Source organism: Nannobrachium achirus (assembly GCF_963921795.1).
Source record: "Nannobrachium achirus genome assembly, chromosome: 23".
NCBI lineage: Eukaryota > Metazoa > Chordata > Actinopteri > Myctophiformes > Myctophidae > Nannobrachium > Nannobrachium achirus.
Window position 1 is genome coordinate 49,253,996 of NC_137830.1, and position 22,299 is coordinate 49,276,294.

At 43.1% G+C, this 22,299-nt stretch overlaps 1 protein-coding gene across 2 annotated transcripts in view; it reads right to left on the reverse strand.

Annotated features, from left to right (window-relative positions):
- Positions 1 to 22,299, reverse strand: part of LOC308309193 (ankyrin repeat and sterile alpha motif domain-containing protein 1B-like) — a gene marked incomplete at its 5' end in the record, with an annotated part of 162,184 nt that overhangs the window by 14,105 nt on the left and 125,780 nt on the right. For both annotated transcript variants that reach the window (XM_080754684.1, XM_080754683.1), the window contains 3 exons: positions 11,106 to 11,273; positions 15,502 to 15,639; positions 18,137 to 18,214. In XM_080754684.1, the coding sequence (XP_080610810.1) occupies positions 11,106 to 11,273; positions 15,502 to 15,639; positions 18,137 to 18,214 (384 nt within the window). The remainder of the gene's footprint in view (positions 1 to 11,105; positions 11,274 to 15,501; positions 15,640 to 18,136; positions 18,215 to 22,299) is intronic.

Consider the following 22,299-nt stretch of genomic DNA (forward strand, 5'->3'; position numbering starts at 1 on the left):
GAAAAATAGCAGACATACAAGCTCACAGCGCGGCTGCGAGCTTGTAGATCTGCTATTTTTGAAAAATCGAAAAGAAAAGGTCCTTTTCACTTGACTGGAGCTCAGTTAGTCTGTTCTTGAGAGACCACTATCATAGTGGTCTCTCAAGAACAGACTAACTGAGCTCCATAGACATATAGTAGGGCAGGAGAGAGGGGTCTACCAGCACCCCAATGACATGTTTTCAAAACCTGTTTTTTTAGGACCGTTATGATGTCTAGTTATGATTTCTGCTTGTTGCCGTGGTCAGCTAATGTCCCATGGGGTTCATTTTTAACCTTTTCTCACAACTATTCCCAATCTGAACCATACAATGGTCATAACAGAAAATGCCATAACTCTTGATGTAAACAACCTACAGGGACAAATGAACACACTTTTTTTATATGATTTTGACACAAGGAATTCATTTCTGGCATCATTTTTAACATTAAAGCACATCTTGACCCTATTTCAGGCCAGAAACAGCGAAAAACGACCATAAATGTTCAAAACACATCTATATTTCTCTTTGTACAAATACATTAACGTGTATTCTTTTTATACCACATGTTTTTTAGGACCCTTATGGTGTCTAGTTATGATTTCTTCTTGTTGCCGTTGACAACTAATGTCCCATGGGGTTCATTTTTAACCTTTTCTTACATCTATCCCCAATCTGGACCATACAATGGACATAACAAAATGCCTTAACTCTTGAAGTAAACAACCTACAGGGACAAATGAACACATTTTTCTATATGATTTTGACACAAGGAATTTATTTACCTCATCATTTTTAACATTCAAGCACATCTTGACCCTATTTCAGGACAGAAACAGCGAAAAATTACCAGAAAATGTTCAAAAACATCTATATTTCTCTTTGTACATATAAATATTAAGGTGTATTCTTTTTATACCACTTGTTTTTTGAACCCTAATGGTGTCTAGACAATATTGCTTCTTGTTGCCGTGGTCAATCAACGTGGCTTGGGGTTCATTTTAACCCTTTCTTACACCTATCCCCAAAACAAAACATAAGATGGAGATAATAGAAAATACCATAACTCTTGAAGTAAACAACATACAGAGACAAATCAAAACATTTTCCCACATCATTTGCACCCAAGGAACTCATTAACACATTCCCCGCCATTATACCTTCGTACTCTACGGTGCCTCTGGTCTCCATAGACTTCCATGTAAATCATAGTGCACGGATCATGCACACCCATGCCTAGATAATGCACCACGTGTGTCCACATTGCTCACAGCTTTCAAACAAAAAAATCCGAATGGAAATCCGTTCAGGCATTCATGAGATAGAAGCCATTATGTTTTCCTAAAATGTAAACAAAGATGGCTGCCATGTTTGATAGATGGGGTTGCTATGGGGGTTAAACATGCAATTTCGCGATTTCTATCATGCCTACTACATTTTTTGGGGTCAGAAAAAAAAATTGAAAAAAATTTTTTTTTGAAAAAAAAACATTTTTTTTTTTTTCAAAATGGCGGAAATTCTCTGGACTATCGGGCCTGGCAGGGAAAGACATTGAAATAATCTCGGGACTATCGGGCCTTCATGGCAGAAACTGCAAAAGAATTGCAGAAAATATTAAAATCACATCTATATTTCTCTTTGTACAACATTTCTAAGGTCACACGTCATGTTTCTTAGTACCCTAATGGTGTCTAGTGTCAAGATTTAGTAGTGTTGCCCAACTCATGTCCCATGGGGTTCATGTTTTTTCCCCAGATATGTTTTTGGGCTTTTATGCCTTTATTGACAGGACAGTAGACTGACAGGAAACGGGGAGAGAGAATGACACGCAGCAAATCTGGACGGGCTCGGGGATTGAAACAGCGACCCACTGCAGGCTACACAAAGCCTACTGTATGTGAGATGCGCCCAGACCATTTTGAATCGATGTCCATACGTTATCAAACAACAATTTCACTGGTCAGTGTCTTCCATCTCATCAAACTCCACCTCATCCTCTTCCTTATCATCATCATTATCATCACTGAGGACAGCCAACAGGTCAATGAGAGATTGGGGAAGAATTGGCCCACAAGACCAGACAGGCTCCAAAGTCCCTCCTTCCGTCTTCTGCCACCCCTGACCTTCGTCATAGCTTTAGGCCCCCACAAGATTGGCTCAGCTGCTGGCTTGTAACAGGCCACTCACTCTATAGTTCACCCGCTGGATGTGGGGGATGAGCATATTGGCAGAGGGGCAGGTGGGCAAAATGCACTCTAGACCTGCTGCAGAGGGTCTCGTCTTCACCCACCAGTTCATTCAGCATCTTGCTCCTAGCCTGGTCGACTGATGTCTTGCGTGCTTGATTCTACCACTTTTTCTAGTCACATGTTCAAATACTGGATTCTGATTGGCTAAATTCCGGAGGTTATGGCAGAACAACCGCCGCAGTTGTGTGAGGACGAGATCAATGCGCCTCAGTGTACATCCGGGGACTTCAGGAGGTAGTCGGAACACCTTTCCCCCAACCAACATATGACGGTCGTAGCGGTCCTATGTTTACTAACGTGCGTACGACGTCGCCGATTTATTTGGATCCAATGCAATCCGCCAACTTTAAAGCCCCTTTTCTCTGAACCTATGCCTTTCTGGAAGCGAACAGCCTCTATTTACGGCCGGAACGGTCCTTCTAACTGACGTTAGCTTAGCTGTATGCTAGACATCTTTCTCTGCATGGAGTTGGCGTCATCTGGTGGTGAGTAGAAGATGTTGTTTGTGGAACTATTTGCTGTCGTCGCGGAAGTTTTATAGGCAATAATGATTGTAACTTAATATCCTTGCAAGTTACAACTATGTGTTTTCTTTCATGTATACGGAAAAAAGTGGTAGAAAAGCTATTTACCACTCGGGGTCGGACATTATGGGTGTCCGACCCCGAGTGGGTGTTATCGGACTCGGCTTCGCCTCGTCCGATCACCCCCTCACACAGGACATTATCAGAGCATAATGTCCTCTCACTCGGGGTAAATTGCTTACTTTTACATCACACACGTGAAGGCTTCCAGCTGTTCCTGCACTTCCGGCTTCAACTTACACTCATTGCCCAGCTGGCTGTAGAATGATTGTTACGATTATTGCTAAATTTGGTCTCTCAAAATGTTGCATTATACATAATGCAACATTTTGAGAGAAATGCTTGGCGATGAGTGTAAGTTGAAGCCGGAAGTGCAGGAGCAGCTGGAAGCCTTCGCGTGTGTGATGTAAAATCAAGCACGCGAGACATCAGTCGACCAGGCTAGGAGCAAGATGCTGAATAAACTGGTGGGTGAAGACGAGACCCTCTGCAGCAGGTCTAGAGTGCATTTTGCCTGCCTGCCCCTCTGCCAATATGCTCATCCCCCACATCCAGCGGGTGAACTATAGAGTGAGTGGCCTGTTACAATCCAGCAGCTGAGCCAATCTTGTGGGGGCCTAAACCTATGACGAAGGTCAGGGGTGGCAGAAGACGGAAGGAGGGACTTTGGAGCCTGTCTGGTCTTGTGGGCCAATTCTTCCCCAATCTCTCATTGACCTGTTGGCTGTCCTCAGTGATGATAATGATGATGATAAGGAAGAGGATGAGGTGGAGTTTGATGAGATGGAAGACACTGACCAGTGAAATTGTTGTTTGATAACGTATGGACATCGATTCAAAATGGTCTGGGCGCATCCCACATACAGTAGGCTTTGTGTAGCCTGCAGCGGGTCACTGTTTCGATCCCCGAGCCCGTCCAGATTTGCTGCGTGTCATTCTCTCTCCCCGTTTCCTGTCAGTCTACTGTCCTGTCAATAAAGGCATAAAAGCCCAAAAACATATCTGGGGAAAAAACATGAACCCCATGGGACATGAGTTGGGCAACAATACTAAATCTTGACACTAGACACCATTAGGGTACTAAGAAACATGACGTGTGACCTTAGAAATGTTGTACAAAGAGAAATATAGATGTGATTTGAATATTTTCTGCAATTCTTTTGCAGTTTCTGCCATGAAGTAGTGTCAAAATGTGCTTGAATCTTAATAATAACCACGTTAATGAGTTCCTTGGGTGCAAATGATGTGGGGAAAATGTGTTGATTTGTCTCTGTATGTTGTTTACTTCAAGAGTTATGGTATTTTCTATTATCTCCATCTTATGTTTTGTTTTGGGGATAGGTGTAAGAAAGGGTTAAAATGAACCCCAAGCCACGTTGATTGACCACGGCAACAAGAAGCAATATTGTCTAGACACCATTAGGGTTCAAAAAACAAGTGGTATAAAAAGAATACACCTTAATATTTATATGTACAAAGAGAAATATAGATGTTTTTGAACATTTTCTGGTAGTTTTTCGCTGTTTCTGTCCTGAAAAAGGGTCAAGATGTGCTTGAATGTTAAAAATGATGCCGTAAATGAATTCCTTGTGTCAAAATCATATAAAAAAGTGTGTTCATTTGTCCCTGTAGGTTGTTTACATCAAGAGTGATGGCATTTTGTTATGTCCATTGTATGGTTGAGATTGGGGATAGTTGTGAGAAAAGGTTAAAAATGAACCCCATGGGACATTAGTTGACCACGGCAACAAGCAGAAATCATAACTAGACATCATAAGGGTCCTAAAAAACCTGTGGTATAAAAATAATACACCTTAATTTATCTGTACAAAGAGAAGTATAGACGTGTTTTGAACATTTTTGGGTTATTTTTTGCCGTTTCTGTCCTGAAATAGGGTTAAGATGTGCTTAAATGTTAACAATAACCACTTTAATGAATTCCCTGGGTCAAAATCATATAAAAAAGTGTGTTCATTTGTCCCTGTAGGTTGTTTACATCAAGAGTTATGGCATTTTCTGTTATGACCATTGTATGGTTCAGATTGGGAATAGTTGTGAGAAAAGGTTAAAAATGAACCCCATGGGACATTAGTTGACCACGGCAACAAGCAGAAATCATAACTAGACATCATAACGGTCCTAAAAAAACAGGTTTCGAAAACATGTCATTGGGGTGCTGGTAGACCCCTCTCTCCTGCCCTACTAATAGTCTATGTCAGTGGTTCTCAAACCTTTTCATGTGAAGGACCCCCAAAATGATATTTATTTGGCCACGGACCCCCATCTCAAAATATTTAGTTCCAGGGACCACCCAGAGGCAAAATTTGAGTTACATTCGCTTTGAAAATACATATATTCAAAGATTTGCACACATTTTCACGACTTTTTCAAAAATAGCAGATCTACAAGTTCGCAGCGCGGCACTTGGTTAATGTGGACATGAAGTTGAATGACGGGTCTCTGCGTCGCGCAGCACTCGCCCACAAGGTTCTAGGTTCGATTCTGGACGCCAACAACAACACCGTACGACGGCCAGGCTACACCAAGTCTTTTCACGCGCGTCGGGGCGTGCGCTCATATGCGTGTTTTGGAAAGATCCGATATCAATGATATCGGCTACACCAGGATCACGGATAGCGCGAGCCCCGGATACGCACGCTGTAAACATAGGATTGGTTCTATTTCTGCGCACGCGTATGTGTTTTGTATACACACTCCCTGGTCTCCCGCACATATACTCCCTATCAGACTCACCTCACCGCTACTCACCAGTTAAGAGTGGGGTGGCTCAGAGTACAGCAACTTGCAATGGGCCTGGTGTACAAGATACACTACACCACTAAGATACCCATGTACCTGGCAAAATACTTTAAAAATGTTGTCCACAATTACAACACCAGAGGCAGCACCACAGATCACGTTCAACCCAGAGTAAACTCAAACAAAGGGTCAAACTCATTCTTCTGCTATACAACAAAAATGTGGAATGCCCTACCGAAGGTCTTAAAGGAGTGTGGATCACTAGCATCCTTTAAAATCGCCCTGAAAAACCACTTACAGGCAGCAGCCGTTCGCAACTGGTAAAACAAACCTAGCCCAGCCCTACCCTCCCCTGCCCCTTCTTTGTATATACTTACTGTTTGTATAGATTTACAGTTTTTTTTGTCTTTCTTCTTTTTTTACTGAATATATCTACTGCATAGTACTGTGTTCTATTCGTCTGTCATTCAATGTTATATGAGAGACTTAACGCTATACTGTGTAAGTTGCTCAACTAGTGGTCAGTAGCAGTAGAGCAAACCACGGTCGCGTCTGCTTTTTTCGGCCGTTTTTCGCCGCGGACCGGGCGTCCGCCTCGCCTCGCCGAGACCTATCCATAGAGGTCTTTCGTGTCCCTCTACGAGCCTCGGTTGGGGAGTTACATGCTAGACTCCTAGCCCAGTGTAAACACTGCAGTGTACTTCTTGAAGAGCTCAGCAGTGTATGATCTGGGCTTTGATTGGCCGGTAGGGAGACACGTGTACAGAATGATGCATATGACGTAATTTTGCCGGGAAAAACAGCCCCGGTCACGGCCACCAGGGCTCAGTAGAACACATATAAAGAAAAGGCTTTGGGAGCTGAAATTAACAGAGTGGGGGTTCTAAAACTTTAGCGATTTAATAGTTAGGACAATTTTAAGATATGTTTTATAAAAAAAGTTACATAGTATAACTTTAAATGGTTTCCTCTGGAAATAAGCGTAGTCTTTTCTAGGATCTCCTTAGTAGACCTTGTACCAGTGAACTGTACCGTCATGAAACTGTACCTTTTCCTATGCAAACTTCTAATAAAGTCTTCAATCAATCAATCAATCAATCCTTGGTGTAGCCAGGGGCTTTTGGTATAAGCACAGCTAGCGCACCCCGTGAGTCGCATGGCTTGGGTAACTAAGACAAGTATGGTTCTGTAGGTGTTGCACTCCACCAAAGCAATCCCTCTCCCAGGGGTGTAGCGCACTAAAAAGGCATCAGACATCCTCTCTCGGCCAATACCAATAACACGTCTCTGCGACCTACTTACTTACTATCGAGAAGTCTTTAACAAGAAAATATCGCCTAAACTAGGGCATTCACGAATAGTGATTTTTAGTATTCTAATTATTCGACCTCAAAGTATTCGAATAGTGGAATATTCGACAGGACTGGCCAAACTGTCAAATATTAAGTAAGCAAGAGGCGAACATTGTGAAAATAGCCGATCTACATGCTCACAACGCCTCACAACGCCAGATCTGCTATTTTCACAAATTCATCTGTGGAACCAAGTCACATTAAATGTAATACCTACAATTCCAAGTGCTTGTCAGGGTGGGGGTCCCCAGTTCAAATATGTTTATTTTGGGGCTCACGGCCTAAAAAGGTTTGAGAAGCCCTGGTATAGAGCATTAACAAATTCATCCACCAGGGGCATTGACAACTCATTCTTATGACTTCCTATCTAGCCAAGCTTTATAAACTATACATATTTTTAAAGAGAAAACATAAAAACATTAAAATAAAAATAAGCGAATATTCGACTTTGGTGAACAACGTCGAATAGTGACTTTGATATTCGAATATTCGAATATTTGGTGAATGCTCTAGCCTAAACCCCCTTCGAATTACAAATTATAGTACATTGTCATGCACCTCAACGTTTTCTCTTTTAAATCATTCTCTCTCTCTCTCTCTCTCTCTCTCTCTCTCTCTCTCTCTCTCTCTTTACCGCCCACACTTGGAGAGAATCCAGAGACTCCAGCACACGGTGTGGTTGCAGGCTAGGTCAGACACACACAGAATGTCAATACATTCTCTTCTCTCCATTGCACGTCGGGGTGGCACGGTTCAATGTGGCGGAGGAGAGTGACAAAATATTGTACTTTTTCATCCACTATAATTTGACAGCTTACTTACTAGTTACTTTATTATTACAAAACATACAAAAAGACCCAAAAAAGGACTTATTTTACATCAGTTACACACTCCATGAAGCCTGGGATTCATGGGAATTCTTCATGGAGGGTTTTTGTCGCATTCCTAAGCCCATAATTTGATGAACGGCAGAGTATCCCATATAGGAGACTTGCGGAGACATTGGCATCTTTCCACCGGTCAACATGTGACTGAGTGTGACAGGGGCAGTCATTTCGGAAGCCACTACTTTAGACCACAGCTGAAATTACTTCTTTTTTTTTCACTAAAATGTGATAAAGCCACAGAAGCATTTCATAAATATCAGGCTACATTTCACTTAAACGCCAGAGCTTAACTCTGCATGTAAATAAGACTTTCTTTAATTAATGTGAGAGATCATGCAGGTCATTGCAGGTTAGAAATTTATTTAGAACTTGAATATCTCAAAAGTAGTATTTCAGCATGGCATCATTCTATAAGCCATATCTTCAAAACAAACTGTTGGGTCAATCTCAATCATTTTGTAGCTATGATTCCCAGCTTTCAAATGAAATGAAAAAATGAAAATGAAAAAAAATTCAATGACTAGCCGTCAGCCGTGCTGGGACACAAATTCACAATTAAAAAAAAAAAAAAAAAATCACCAATACTGAGTACATTGTCTCTGTCGAGTGGAAAACTGTCTAAAACTGTTGCTTTACAGGATTCAAATTTGAAAACGGCAAAAGTAGCAGATCTACAAGCACGAGAACACGAAAAGTTGAACTATCTACATTGTGGTATTGCTACTTTTTAGTTAAGTAAAATAAAACTAAATCTGAATACTTCTTCCACCCCTTGCAGTACATTATGCAGGGGCGTCACAAGGGGGGTAGGAAAGTGGGACTGAGTTACCAGGGCCCAAGGTGGAGGGGCCCTCGTAACTTTATCTATTGAAAAATAGCAGATATACAAGCTCACAGCGCGGCACCGAGTGCCGCGCTGCGAGCTTGTAGATCTGCTATTTTTGAAAAGTCATGAAAATGTGCGCAAATCTTTGAATATATGTATTTTTTAAGTGAACATTTGTAACTAAAATTTTGCTTCTGGGAGGGTCCCTGGAACTAAATATTTTGAGATGGGGGGGTCCTTCACATGAAAAAGTTTGAGCATCACTGACGTGAAAACAGGTTTCTTGGCACACATTTTCACGATTTGTCAAAAATAGTAGATCTACAAGCTCGCAGCGCGGCACTCGGTGCCGCGTTGTGAGCTTGTATATCTGCTATTTTTCAATAGTTAACATTCATGGGGGGGGCCCGCAGTGAATCCTTGTACCCAGGGCCCAGCATTTGGTGTGACGCCCCTGACATTATGCACCGCTCTCTCTCTCTCTCTCTCTCTGTGTGTGAGACGTCTATGTCTCTCTCCCAGCGGGGCGAGCGGGCGCTGTGCTCCACAGCCCATCAATCAGCCAGTGTTTGACACACCGCGGGGAGGACAGGAGGAGGGGAGGTCAAACATCCATCTCTACGCCTCCGTCTGGATGCTAAACGGAGGTGTTTCATCACTAACCTTTTAGCTCCGGACATCAAAAAGAGAATTTAGAGAAATGTGATGATATATCAGTGAGGGCGTTTTAAGTAAGAAACAATCACTTACTACACCTTTTAACACCCATGGAGCCAAACTTGTTCAGTAACGAGATATGGCCACTGGAGGTCGCTGTGCCAAAACTAAGTTGTCTCGTTGAGAAACGAGACAAGGGGTTAACTGTGCAGCGTGCAGCTGCGCGCATGTTTTGTTCCCTGTGAAAGACCCTGGTCCATACGTCATAACGTGGCTCGCACAGAAACAAAATGGAGCGTCTAGGCTGCATACACTTCTATTCTATGCTGAAACATAAAAAGGGTTTTATCTATGAATGAGGTGCAAAGAACGCCAGGGAAGCAGAGATATGATTGTTTTCACGGCGACACTTTACCGCGATGGTCGGCCTCGGTTTGGATTTTAGTTTCGTGAGCGTTTGTAAACAAATGGATTTTCTTCCTCAATCGTCAGTACACTCACGTGCACACGCACAAAGCTTCCGAGGCTCTTCAAAATAAAGCGTAAGTAAACGGCGGCACCAGCAACAGCTAGAAATGTTAGAAACCTTGGCTTCCGTTGTGTTAATAAACCCTGAATGCAAACACACGACTCACTGCACACAAACACACAACCCATACTAATAATGAAGTCAAGCTGGATTGGGAGACTTGGGAACAAAAGTGAACGAGGTTCAGGTTAGAGCAGAGGATGAGAAGAAGAGAGGATGCTGGGTAATAATTCCATGTGTGTCTGATGTGTCATGTCAACCTTGGACAGTTTAGATCTGTGGTTTTCAACCAGTGGTGCGGGGAACCACCAGTGGTCCTTGAGGGGGTTCCAGGTGGTCCCCAGCTAAATGATGGGGAGTTGGCAAACAAATAGACCCTTATAGATCTTGTCTTGAGACTCTTGAGAGTGTAAAATGAAACCAAATGGACCCTTACGGGTCATTTTACGCTCTCAAGATGTGAAATTATTGTTTAACATCTGCATTACTTAGTTTACAAGACGTCTACACAATTAGGGAATGTAGAAGAATTGTGATGTTGATCAACGTGTGCCTGTCATCATCTCTCCTATTGGCCATGCAGCACGGAATTGTGGACAAAATCTTCTTACGTTTTGGGTCTGAGAGGCTAAATCTCATCAAATGTTGAATCTGTCTGTGGCTCAAATGCAGAGTAAATAACAGATATGGGAAAAGGGTTGAAAACCACTGATTCTGAAGGTTCTCAAATAAAATGTATTTTTCAAACATCAAACCCTGTCGTTAGATCTTGTGGGGGACCGTCTCTTTTGGACAGAAGGTTATGAGTGTGTGCGGTCAGGTCGGTGAGGGAACGTAAGTAAAAGAACACGCGGGGCTTGGGGACGGGCTTTAAGGGGACGGGGGGGTTAAAGGACACTCACAGACTTGGGGATGTTGACGCGGGGCTTGGGGACAGGCTTTAAGGGGACGGGCTTTAAGGGGACGGGGGGTTAAAGGACACTCACAGACTTGCGGATGTTGACGCGGGGCTTGGGGGCGGGCTTTAAGGGGACGGGCTTTAAGGGGACGGGGGGTTAAAGGACACTCACAGACTTGCGGATGTTGACGCGGGGCTTGGGGACAGGCTTTAAGGGGACGGGCTTTAAGGGGACGGGGGGTTAAAGGACACTCACAGACTTGCGGATGTTGACGCGGGGCTTGGGGACGGGCTTTAAGGGGACGGGCTTTAAGGGGACGGGGGGTTAAAGGAACACTCACAGACTTGCGGATGTTGACGCGAGGCTTGGGGACGGGCTTGCTGGGCTTGCTGTCGAAGCTCTCGGGGAGGGTGGAGGAGGCGTGGCCGGTCTTCCGGGCCTGCAGGGCCAGCTGGTAGGCCACCTCGAAGGCCTGGCCCAGCGTCAGGATGATCTCGTAGGCCAGGTTCTGAACCACGGGGAGAGAGGACACACGCACGCACACACACACACACACGCACACGCACACACACACACACACGCACACACACACATTTTAACTCTCAAATACCTGGAACGCGCCCGAGTCGCGTTAGATTTTAACCACTTTAACCATTATTGTATGCTTTAACTTTAGAAAAATAGCAGATATACAAGCTCACAGCGCGGCACCGAGTGCCGCGCTGCGAGCTTGTAGATCTGCTATTTTTTTGAAAAATTGTGAAAATGTGTGCAAGTCTTTGAATATCATTGACCCGATCTTTGATCCGACTTCTAAAATCCTTCCTCTAAATCCGTGGTTCTCAAACCTTGTAGCAACTCATAATGTAATAACGGCTCATAATGTAATAAGGGCTCATAATGTAATAAGAAAAATGTAATAAAAACTCATAATGTAATAATCAGCTCATAATGTAATAAAAAAAACGAGCGCGTAACGTAATAATGGATTTTTCAATAATGTAATAATGTAATAATGTGTTACATTAAGAACCTCCACATAGGAGGCTCATAATGTAATAAAACTTCATAATGTAATAATGTATTTTTTATTACATTATAAGCTGATTATTACATTATGAGCTTTTATTCCATTTTAATTATTACATTATGCGCTTGTTTTTTATTACATTATGAGCTGATTATTACATTATGAGTTTTTATTACATGTTTTTATTACATTATGAGCCCCTATTAAATTATGAGTTGCTACACACCCTGCCAACTTTGTTGATGAAAAATGGAGCAACTATCTGCTAAACATGCAGCAAATGAATACAAATGGGGATCATTTAGCTGTACAAAGAGCATCCACAATGTTCATCATACAGTTCGTGATTGTATCGACACTGGGTGTTGATGCAACATCGATAATATCCCTATGTGGTCAGTATGACGACAGCTAGTTCTGGGCCACTTTGCCGAAGGTCATGGGGACCATTATGTAACTACAGTACAAGCCCTGGCTTCTCTATCCCACAAAAACATCAATCAAACAGGTAGCCACATGTATCACAGTCAAGCTCAAATTATAAATAACAATAGTGTAGAATATGCCCAAAGATGGTGTATGAAACAACAGAGACGTCCATACATTAGCATAATGACTTAATAGTAGGGTGACCATATTTTCAGACGCTCAAACCGGGACGCAAACCACTGTTGCCTGAAACCGGAACCCTAAAAGCAATGCGCAAGTTATTGCGCACGTGCGTGCCCATTCTCTAACGTTCGTGCAAGCGCACATACACCGCAGGGTTGCAAACAGGCAGTGAGTGATTGACAAAGAGCCTCAGCGTTGAATTCAGACGCACAATGAATTTGTACATGTTTTCTGATTGGTTAGGTGAGCATGTTTTCGTGAAAAGAACATGATAAATGTCTATGTAACCACTGAAAAGAGATACTATTATTGGCACAATTGTGTAGTGAATGTTGAAAAGCGGGACATATTAGTGTTTTAGAGATATTTGTCGGGACACCGGGACACGCAGCTTGAAAACGAACAGTCCCGGCCAAACCGGGACGACTGGTCACCCTACTTAATAGTGTGGTCTCAGTTGTAAGCCAAAAAGCTTACTAGGATCTCCATTTAGTTGACCTTGTACCAGTGAACTGTACTGTCATGAACCTTTTCCTATGCAAACTTCTAATACAGTCTTCAATCAATCAATCAATCAATCAATCAATCAATCAGGGATAGATAGCACCTTAACCCTGCAGCCACACTGAGGCGCTCCAACACAATAGTGCACCAGTTCTCAGTTTAGAGTTGTGCATACTAGTATCCACCTAACGTTTCTTCAAAACCCTTAGGTGTGACCAGTCATTACAGACAGCAACGTTAGCTTAGCTTAGCTCATGTGAATATATTTTGTTTACAGTTCTTCTTCTTTCGTGTATCATCATCCTTGATGATTGGTTGACGACATTTTATTTCACAAGATTTCTTGTTACTTAGGGGAGGCCATGGGGCTGGCTGTCGTCTTCTCCCCAGTTGATCCTCTGGTGTCCCCCTGTGGTTGTTGATGCCCTGTGCTTCAGCACGTCAAGCCCTATTATAAATCCGGCCCAGGGCCAGAGTGAGGTACCGAGTCAGGGCCAGAGTGAGGGCTAGACTTAGGGCCAGAGTGAGGGACAGATCGAAGTGGTGCGCTCTCCTCTGCTTCCTGGACTCTTTGAATCAAGTGTTTGACTGGTCCATCAAGGCTTACATAATGGTCCCCATGACCTTCGGCAAAGTGGCCCAGAACTAGCTGTTGTCATACTGACCACATGGGTATATTATCGATGTTGCATCAACACCCAGTGTCGATACAATCACGAACTGTATGTTGAACATTGTGGGTGCTCTTTGTACAGCTAAATGATCCCCATTTGTATTCATTTGCTGCATGTTTAGCAGATAGTTGCTCCATTCTTCATCAACAAAGTTGGCAGGGTGTGTAGCAACTCATAATGTAATAAGGGCTCATAATGTAATAAAAACATGTAATAAAAACTCATAATGTAATAATCAGCTCATAATGTAATAAAAAACAAGCGCATAATGTAATAATTAAAATGTAATAAAAGCTCATAATGTAATAATCAGCTCATGATGTAATAAAAAATGCATTATTACATTATGAAGTTTTATTACATTATGAGCCTCCTATGTGGAGGTTCTTAATGTAACACATTATTACATTATTACATTATTGAAAAATCCATTATTACGTTATGCGCTCGTTTTTTTTATTACATTATGAGCTGATTATTACATTATGAGTTTTTATTACATTTTTCTTATTACATTATGAGCCCGTATTACATTATGAGCTGTTATTACATTATGAGTTGCTACAAACCTTTTCATGTCAAGGACCCCCAAAATTACAGGTATTTAGTCACGGACCGCCATCTCAAAATATGTTGTTCCAGGGACCCCCCAGAAGCAAATATTTGAGTTACAAATGTTCGCTATTAAATAGATATATTCAAAGAATTGCAAAGAAAAATCATGATTTTTCAAAAATGAGCTTGTAGATCTGCTATTTTTCAATAGTTAAAGCAGTCAATAATCCTAGGCCTAAATGGGTTAATTCCTTTATTGGATTACGATTAAAGACATAAATCATCAAAATCCAATAGTAATAAGAGGCAATGCAGTACAGTGCAAAAGATCATGTTCACAAATAATGTCCTTAATTCCCTACTATGCTATAGGGCAGATCATGAAACACAAACACAAACTATGGATATAGAATAGATGGCACCGTCTTTTCCAAATAAAGTGGCTGCCAATGATGGCAGACACACAGCAGAACTCAGCCAATTGTTTTGCTGCTTTTTTTTTTGCCAGTCCAGCAAGTTGGAGTCCTCTCAAACACATTTTATGAACATGCCCTAGGCTACCAAATATCAAAATTATAATTGTACAATTATAACCACAAGCAGAGATGGCACGCACGCACGCACGCACGCACACACGCACGCGCGCGCGCGCGCACACACACACACACACACACACACACACACACACACACACACACACACACACACACACACACACACACACACACACACACACTGGCATTTGTATGCTTGTGAGGACTGCGACAGTCTAATGGAAAAAGAAATGCATTTAAAAAAAATGCTGTGTCATTTTCAAACGTTGGTCATTTTGGTCAGGCTTTTGGGAACGCCCAGGACAGTTTTTGAATTGCTTGATTCAGTATTTAGATATATATTTGATATTAATTTCCCCCATTTGCCCCTTCCTATACAAACCCATTGTAACTTCAATCTCCATTTTAACCATGACAGATTCAATGAAAACACCCGTCCTTTTTTTCTGGTGACTCCTGACACCCTCTGAATACGTGAATAGTTCGATAACCTTTTCTATACATTTTTAATATTTTTTGGGGGGGAAATGAAAAAAATGTAATACAATAAAATGAACCTTAAGTTAATCATCTGAGGACGTCATCACGTGTGTGATGTGATGATGTCACCAAACGATAAAGTCGACTTCAACTCAACTTTTCACTGAGTCGAGTCGACTTGCAAAAATCACAAGTCGTTAATGCCCTAGCACACACACACTCATACACGCACACACACACACACACACACTCATACACGCACACACACTCATACACGCGCACACACACACACACGCATGGCTCAGTACTGCAGTAGCACTGACTGACCACGTCGAAGGCAGTGAAGACGTGGCAGTAGTGGTGACTGGACTTGAGGTCTTTGGTGATGTAGGCAAACGTAGAGAGGTCGTCGGGGTCCTGGGCCGCGCACGAGATGTTCCGGATCTCGTGCTCCGCTATGATGTTCTGGAACCAAGACAGAGGAGGAGACATGAGTTAGCATTGTTACTGTGAAGCAGTTTTCTACTAACTTGTGTTCAAAAACATCGCTGTTTCCATTTGGCGAAGCAGACAGATCGGTAGAGATATGTGATTTATTGAGTCTACAAGTAGTCGTATCGGTGACAAAGTCAATGGCAGAATTCCTAATGAGGTTGTTGTGTGTGTCCACACACTTTTTTTTAAGTACACAGCCTCTGGAAGAAGATACAACTAATATAGTTGCTGTCGGGCAGAAACGTACAATTTTAAACTTTTTGATGATCATACTATACACAGGGGTTAAAGCAAAAAAAATATCCCAAGACGGAAATTTATTTTCCAACACCCCCCCCCACCCCCCCCCCCCCCCCCGCGCGGCGGCCGTTTGAAAAGCGTCTTTTCACCGTTGATGCCATAACATAGCTTTCTGTTGCACACCCAACAGAAACAGGGACCTGAATGGCTTTCCTGTGTCAAACGTTTCATCCAGCCAACCACAGCTAAACAATCCACCCATCTTAAAACAAAGTGGGTTAGCTGCATTAGTATAGAGAATGGCCACCTCCATTTGTTTTTGACTGTGCTAAGCACATCCGAGACGAGTCTTCATTCACAACTAAACCAACCGCTCCATATTGTCGCTGACTCAACCACCACACGTGGGTAATATGAGAGAAACACTGCCCATGTAGTGGAGAAACCTCCGCCTAGTACAGCCATGAGCACCAATCATGATAGGCTACGCTGCGTCGGTCCCAAATGAAACACTGCCCCGAAGTTTTGAATTAGCATCTGTATGGATAACTTTTGTGAGTGACAAATAAACCCCCCCGAATCTCTGATTGGCAAACATAACAAGTGTTCCGTTGCTTATTTTAATGCAAGAGAACGTAAGCAACCGTTTATTGTCAATTACTGCTGCCTTCCCTGTAAACACATATTTAGATAGCCATAGCCTACCTGCTGTTTACATGGTGTAAAACTCCTGTGACTTCCATTATTCCTGTGATTTCATCTTTTGGACACTGCTATCCATACAGAGCGAATTCCATAACTTCACCGTTAAAATCCGAAGTACTTTGAGTCACGAAGTAACACATTATGAGCTTGCACATCTGCATGTCATGCACACAACACAGCCACACACACCAGGGCTAAAAACTAAGCTAACTGATGCTATGGCTAACGCTTGGACCTTGACTTGGTGTGAATGGTGTCAAGTTACAGCAGCTGCTTGGGCAGCGGCCAGCCTGTTGCACATCTGAGCAGCGCATCTTCAGTCACATACAGTAGATGTTTTAAAATAATTCGCTGGGGAGGGATGCGTTGTAATTTGGAGATCACTTGACTTGACTAGCAAGTATTATGCTGCATTTTGACGATTTCGGTCATGTTATTAACATCGCGGCCATGGCTACACCCCCCCCACTCCCTTTATTATTTTTTTTGCAAATCTCCATTGATCTCATAAATAGCCCCTAGGGACTCCTCAGGACGGAAATCCGTCCCCAGGACGGAGAACTTTAACCCCTGTATACAGCAGGGTTCCCCAATAGGCGGCCCGCGGGCCATTTGCGGCCCGTGGGGGGCTACTGTCTGGCCCGCACCAACCCCAGTAATAATGGTGGTATAAAAGCAGCAACAACACTAGTATATCGTCGTTGTCGGGTGGAAATCTTGTATCTCCAAATTTGTACGTTCTTTCGCAAATCATACAAGGCCGTCGCACAAAAGTAGTGAAAACAGCCGATCTACAAGCACACAACGCCTCGCGGTGCGAGGCGTTGTGTGCTTGTAGATCTGCTGTTTTCACTAGTTTAACTCATTTTTAAAATGATAAATTCAAAACGAACAGTTTTTAGACAGATAAATACAAGATTTTCACCCGATATCTAAACTGTCGCTGGAGTAGCGGGAACGCCACCGTCGCCCCCTGCAATGCTGTGGCCCTCGGCTTGGTGCCCTAGACATAATTCGGCCCTTGGGGAAAACTAAATGGGGAACCCTGCTCTACAACATCAAACAAAAGAATCCTGAAAAGTAAACTTTTTGGACATGGAGTATGATGTTTCCACCCGGAAGAGAGAGAGATATACAGATATCACTAAGGCGCTCTACAGACGGGCAGCGGTTGGATCTGCGGGGACCGCGCCGCGGTGATACACAAACACACTCGCTCAGCGAGGTAAACGGCGCACGGTATTTCACAAAGATGAACACAATCCATCTCTCACCGCCCGCGTACGCATGCACAAACGAGCACGCTCGCGGGGATTTACACGGGACCGCGCCCGCTCGCCTCACCGCCTCTAAACTTGGCTGCGTGGCCGAAATGACCGCCCGCCTCTCATTGAAAATGAATTACTGGGAGGCGGTGACCGCATATCGTCTGGAACCCATTAAATACCCAATAATCATTCTCTAGCAGAGAACAGGCCTGTGCTACTGGATCTTTAAAGGTCAACGTGAGTCTCACAGTCACCTTGTTTGTGGCATCGATGAACTTGACTCCCTTGTAAGAGACTGACAGAACGATGGTGGGGACCTTCTTCATCTGTTTCTGCCGACTTCTTGGAGCGAGAGAGAGGGAGACAGGGAGAGAGGAGAGGGAGAGAGGGAGAGAGAGAGAGAGAGAGAGACAGAGAGAGAGAGAGAGAGAGAGAGGGAGAGAGAGAGAGAGAGAGAGACAGAGAGAGAGAGAGAGAGAGAGAGAGGGAGAGGAGAGAGAGAGACAGAGAGACAGAGAGAGAGAGAGAGAGAGGGGGGGAGACAGAGAGAGACAGAGAGAGACAACATTGACTTTTGATGCATTCACATTTTGACATTTGACAAGCGCTTACATTTGTATCATTGAGAGCCATGCTTGCTTGCTCAGGGGATAAACAGAATGTTGACCATCAGGTCAACATTCATGTCACATCCTGTATCTGGGAGAGACATGACCTTTGACACAAGTCCAAGCATTTCAATGGAAGAGCAGAGAGACAAAATACAACCACCCCGAATAGGTAAGTTATATTGTATTAACATACTCTACCATACAGATTGGACAAGTATATTTTATTTACTTTAATGGGGTGCCATGATCCCCCCCCCCCCCCCCCCCCCAAAACATGATGATCAGGTATTATGATTATACTAGGAGGAAGATTTAAAAAAATCTTTAAAAAAAGTCTACAGAAAGTGTTAAAATGTGTTTGTTATGTGGCCCCACAGTACCCACAGTGTTGGGTGTATGGTAAAAGGGGAGGGGATGATTATATGATGTCATTAACTCATTAGTGTTTTTCGATCAGGCCTTTTGACTCAGAGGCTTTCAGCTTTCAGGAAGAAACCAAAAATACACAGGGAAGGCAAATCTTCACATTAACACTTGGGGAGCCAAACGCGTTCAGGGACGAGTTATGGCCACTAGATGTCACCCTGCCACAGGAAGTTATATCGTCGAGGGACGAGTCAACAAATAGTTAACTTTTCGAGACCGCAGCTTCCCTTTGCATGCCCTGAATCCATTACGTCACCCCAGCCAGGGCAGGAAGCCCCCTGTCTCTCCCCACACGGAAGGATTTTACATGGCTTTAGATTCTACTTTGAAACATAAGAACGGCTTTATCTGAGAATGAGGTAAAAACAGCCCCATGGAGGCAGAGAGCTGATTGTTTTCACGGCGACACTTTACCGCGAATTTACCGCGATTTTTTTACCGCGAGTTTCGCGAGCGTTTTGTAAACAAATGGAGTACCTCCTCAATCTTCTCTGGACACGCACGTGCACACGCACGAAGCTTGCGGGGCTCATCAAAACATAACGTAAGTCAATGGTGGCACCAGCAACAGCTATAAATGTTATAAACCTTGGCCGCCCATGTGTTAAGAAACTATCTGAAGGGTTAACGTGTCAGCGACGTCATGACGTCATGTGCATCTCACTGCCTGAAGAATGCATACCAGCAGTTGCGTCTCTCTGTACGCATGCAGGGTCCGTTAGCGTAGCCTTCCTCTGAGTCTTTTTTCGATCAGACGAAAGACGAAATCAAGGCTTCACAATGATTGGATTACATGTGTTTAGATCGCTGTGCGTGCATTGAAGACGTAATGTACTTTCGGGCGCAGTTTTGTATCGCCGTTTCCTTGGCTCCACGCAAATGAATGGAGAAACTCAGCCTACTGCAGCATGAATGTAAGTCGCCGGCCCTAAAACGCACTCTATACACGGATCGCTCGCTAGCACCGAGCGCTACACTACATGCTGTTAGCATTTGGTGCATTGTTTTTTTTAAACATGTTTATAAATAAATAGAAGATTGAGCGGCAGTACCTCTGTTCAGGGTTTTTTTAAGGGGCTCCCTGTGGCTATGGAAGGGATTTATAAGCACACCTGGGGGTCTATTAGAGTAATGCTAACTTCGTAGACACATTCAAAAAAGAAAAAGTACAAAGCTAGAGTTGTTTTTCTTAAACCCTTTTTCAATTGCCTTACAAAGCGTATGGACTTTAATAACTATGGGGCCCTGGAGTGTCCAAACCATGCATAGTGACGACACCCACGTTAATGAATTCCTATCACTGGAAATCCCAGCTGGACTGGGATTCAATCCTTTAATCCATTCTGGGAAGAGTGAAACACTATGCCAGGAACACACACCCAATCTATACAGCATGATATCAATGGTAGATGAGAGCAGGGACATGCTGGGCCCCTGATTCAGCCCGGGAAAAAGAGTTGTAGAGGCCTCATTGCGCGCTATAGAGAGAGATCTCTCTCTATAGCGCTGCTGCTACTCAAAGATTTGCCATTTCAGATCATGACAAGTGACAAGCCAGTGGGCCAATTACTGTACATGAGTTATATTTCGTCGTTGTCGGGTGGAAACCTTGTATGTCCAAAAACCGTTTGATTTGTATTTATCATTTTAAAAATGATTTAAACTAGTGAAAACAGCAGATCTACAAGCACACAACGCCTCGCACCGCGAGGCGTTGTGTGCTTGTAGATCTGCTGTTTTCCCTACTTTTGTGCGACGGCCTTGTATGATGAAGCAGGGCTTTGCTTTGCAAAAAAAATTACAAATTTGAAACTTGGAGATCCGAGGTTTCTGCCCGACAGTGACGATTTACTTTGTTGGCCGCCCAGCCCCCAAAATGGAACGAAGGACGACATTTTATTTTATTATTTTCCTAATGGCCGGCCTGGACCGGCCGGGAATGAACCGGCCGTTCGGGAGTTGTCCCGCTTTTCCCAATGGCCAGCACGTCCCTGGATGAGAGAGAGAGAGAGGAGGGGACACAGACAGACAAGACAGCGAGAGCGATTAAGATGATTCAGTGGTCAATAGATGACTTCCTTCTTCATTACGATCCATTTGAACAGGGGCGTCACAAGGGGGGGGAAAGTGGGACTGAGTTACCAGGGCCCAAGGTGGAGGGGCCTGGAATTATTTATACTTTAGCAGTGATGTCATTACGTGCGCATCCCGCATCAAAAACTCATTCAAGTCGCCCAGGGACTCATTCATGTCATGGTCCTGGGGTCCCGGGGATGCGCCTCCATTGGAGTCCATGTTAAAATAATTTACTTCTTCTACTTAAGTTGCTATATTGTTAGTTTAATTCGTTTTTTAATGTATTGTGTAAGATAAACACTGTAAATATTTATTATCAGTTAAACCTGGAACAGCTAAAAACTATTTTCACTAGTGGTTCTCAAAGTGGGGTCCTGGGTCCTTGAGGGAGTTCCAGGGGGTCCCCAGATAAATGATAGTTAGGAACCAAATAGAGCTTTATGGGTCTGTAACTCGGTGAACAAATGGAACCAAATGGACCTGTTCCATTTGTACTCTAGTATTTTAACATTTAACATAAATTGGGGTCCCAGTGATATAAATATAATTAAATGGGTGTCTGTAGCCTAGTGTATTTAGAAATCCTAGTTCTAAGTTCAAACATTAGCCAAATTGTAAAATAAATATAAGAAATAGGCAAACATTTTGAAAATAGCCGATCTACAAGCTCACAGCGCTCGAAAACATTTTATTGAGGACTCATAAAACTTTTCTGGGGACCCATTTGAATGACCACCTGTGGGTCCCGGGACCCATTACATTGAAAACCTAGTAACATCACTGCTTTAGCTATTGAAAAATAGCAGATCTACAAGCTCACAGCACAAGTCGTGAACATGTGTGCAAATCTTTGAATGTATGTATTTTTTTAAGTGAACATTTGTAACTAAAATTTTGCTTCTGGGGGGGGTCCCTGGAACGAAATATTTTGAGATGGGGGACCGTGGCCAAATACATATCATTTTGGGAGTCCTTCACATTTGTCACCACTGACATAGAAGACACTTATAGAATCGGGTCAAAAATATTCAAAGACTTCTGCAAGCTCACAGCGCGGCAGCGAGTGCCGCGCTGTGAGCTTGTAGATCTGCTATTTTTCAATAGTTAAAGCAAAAAATAATGCATGGGTTAAACCACCTCCCACTATCGAGGGCTTGGAGCAAAAAGGGCGTAAGTGACATTCTCAAATGTTTTACAGGACAGCTTTCCATTGATTGCAATTATTTAATTGAAAGCTATATGTTTAAGAAATCTATACATTAATACAGATTAGGCTTCAATGAATATATTTAAAAATACTTATT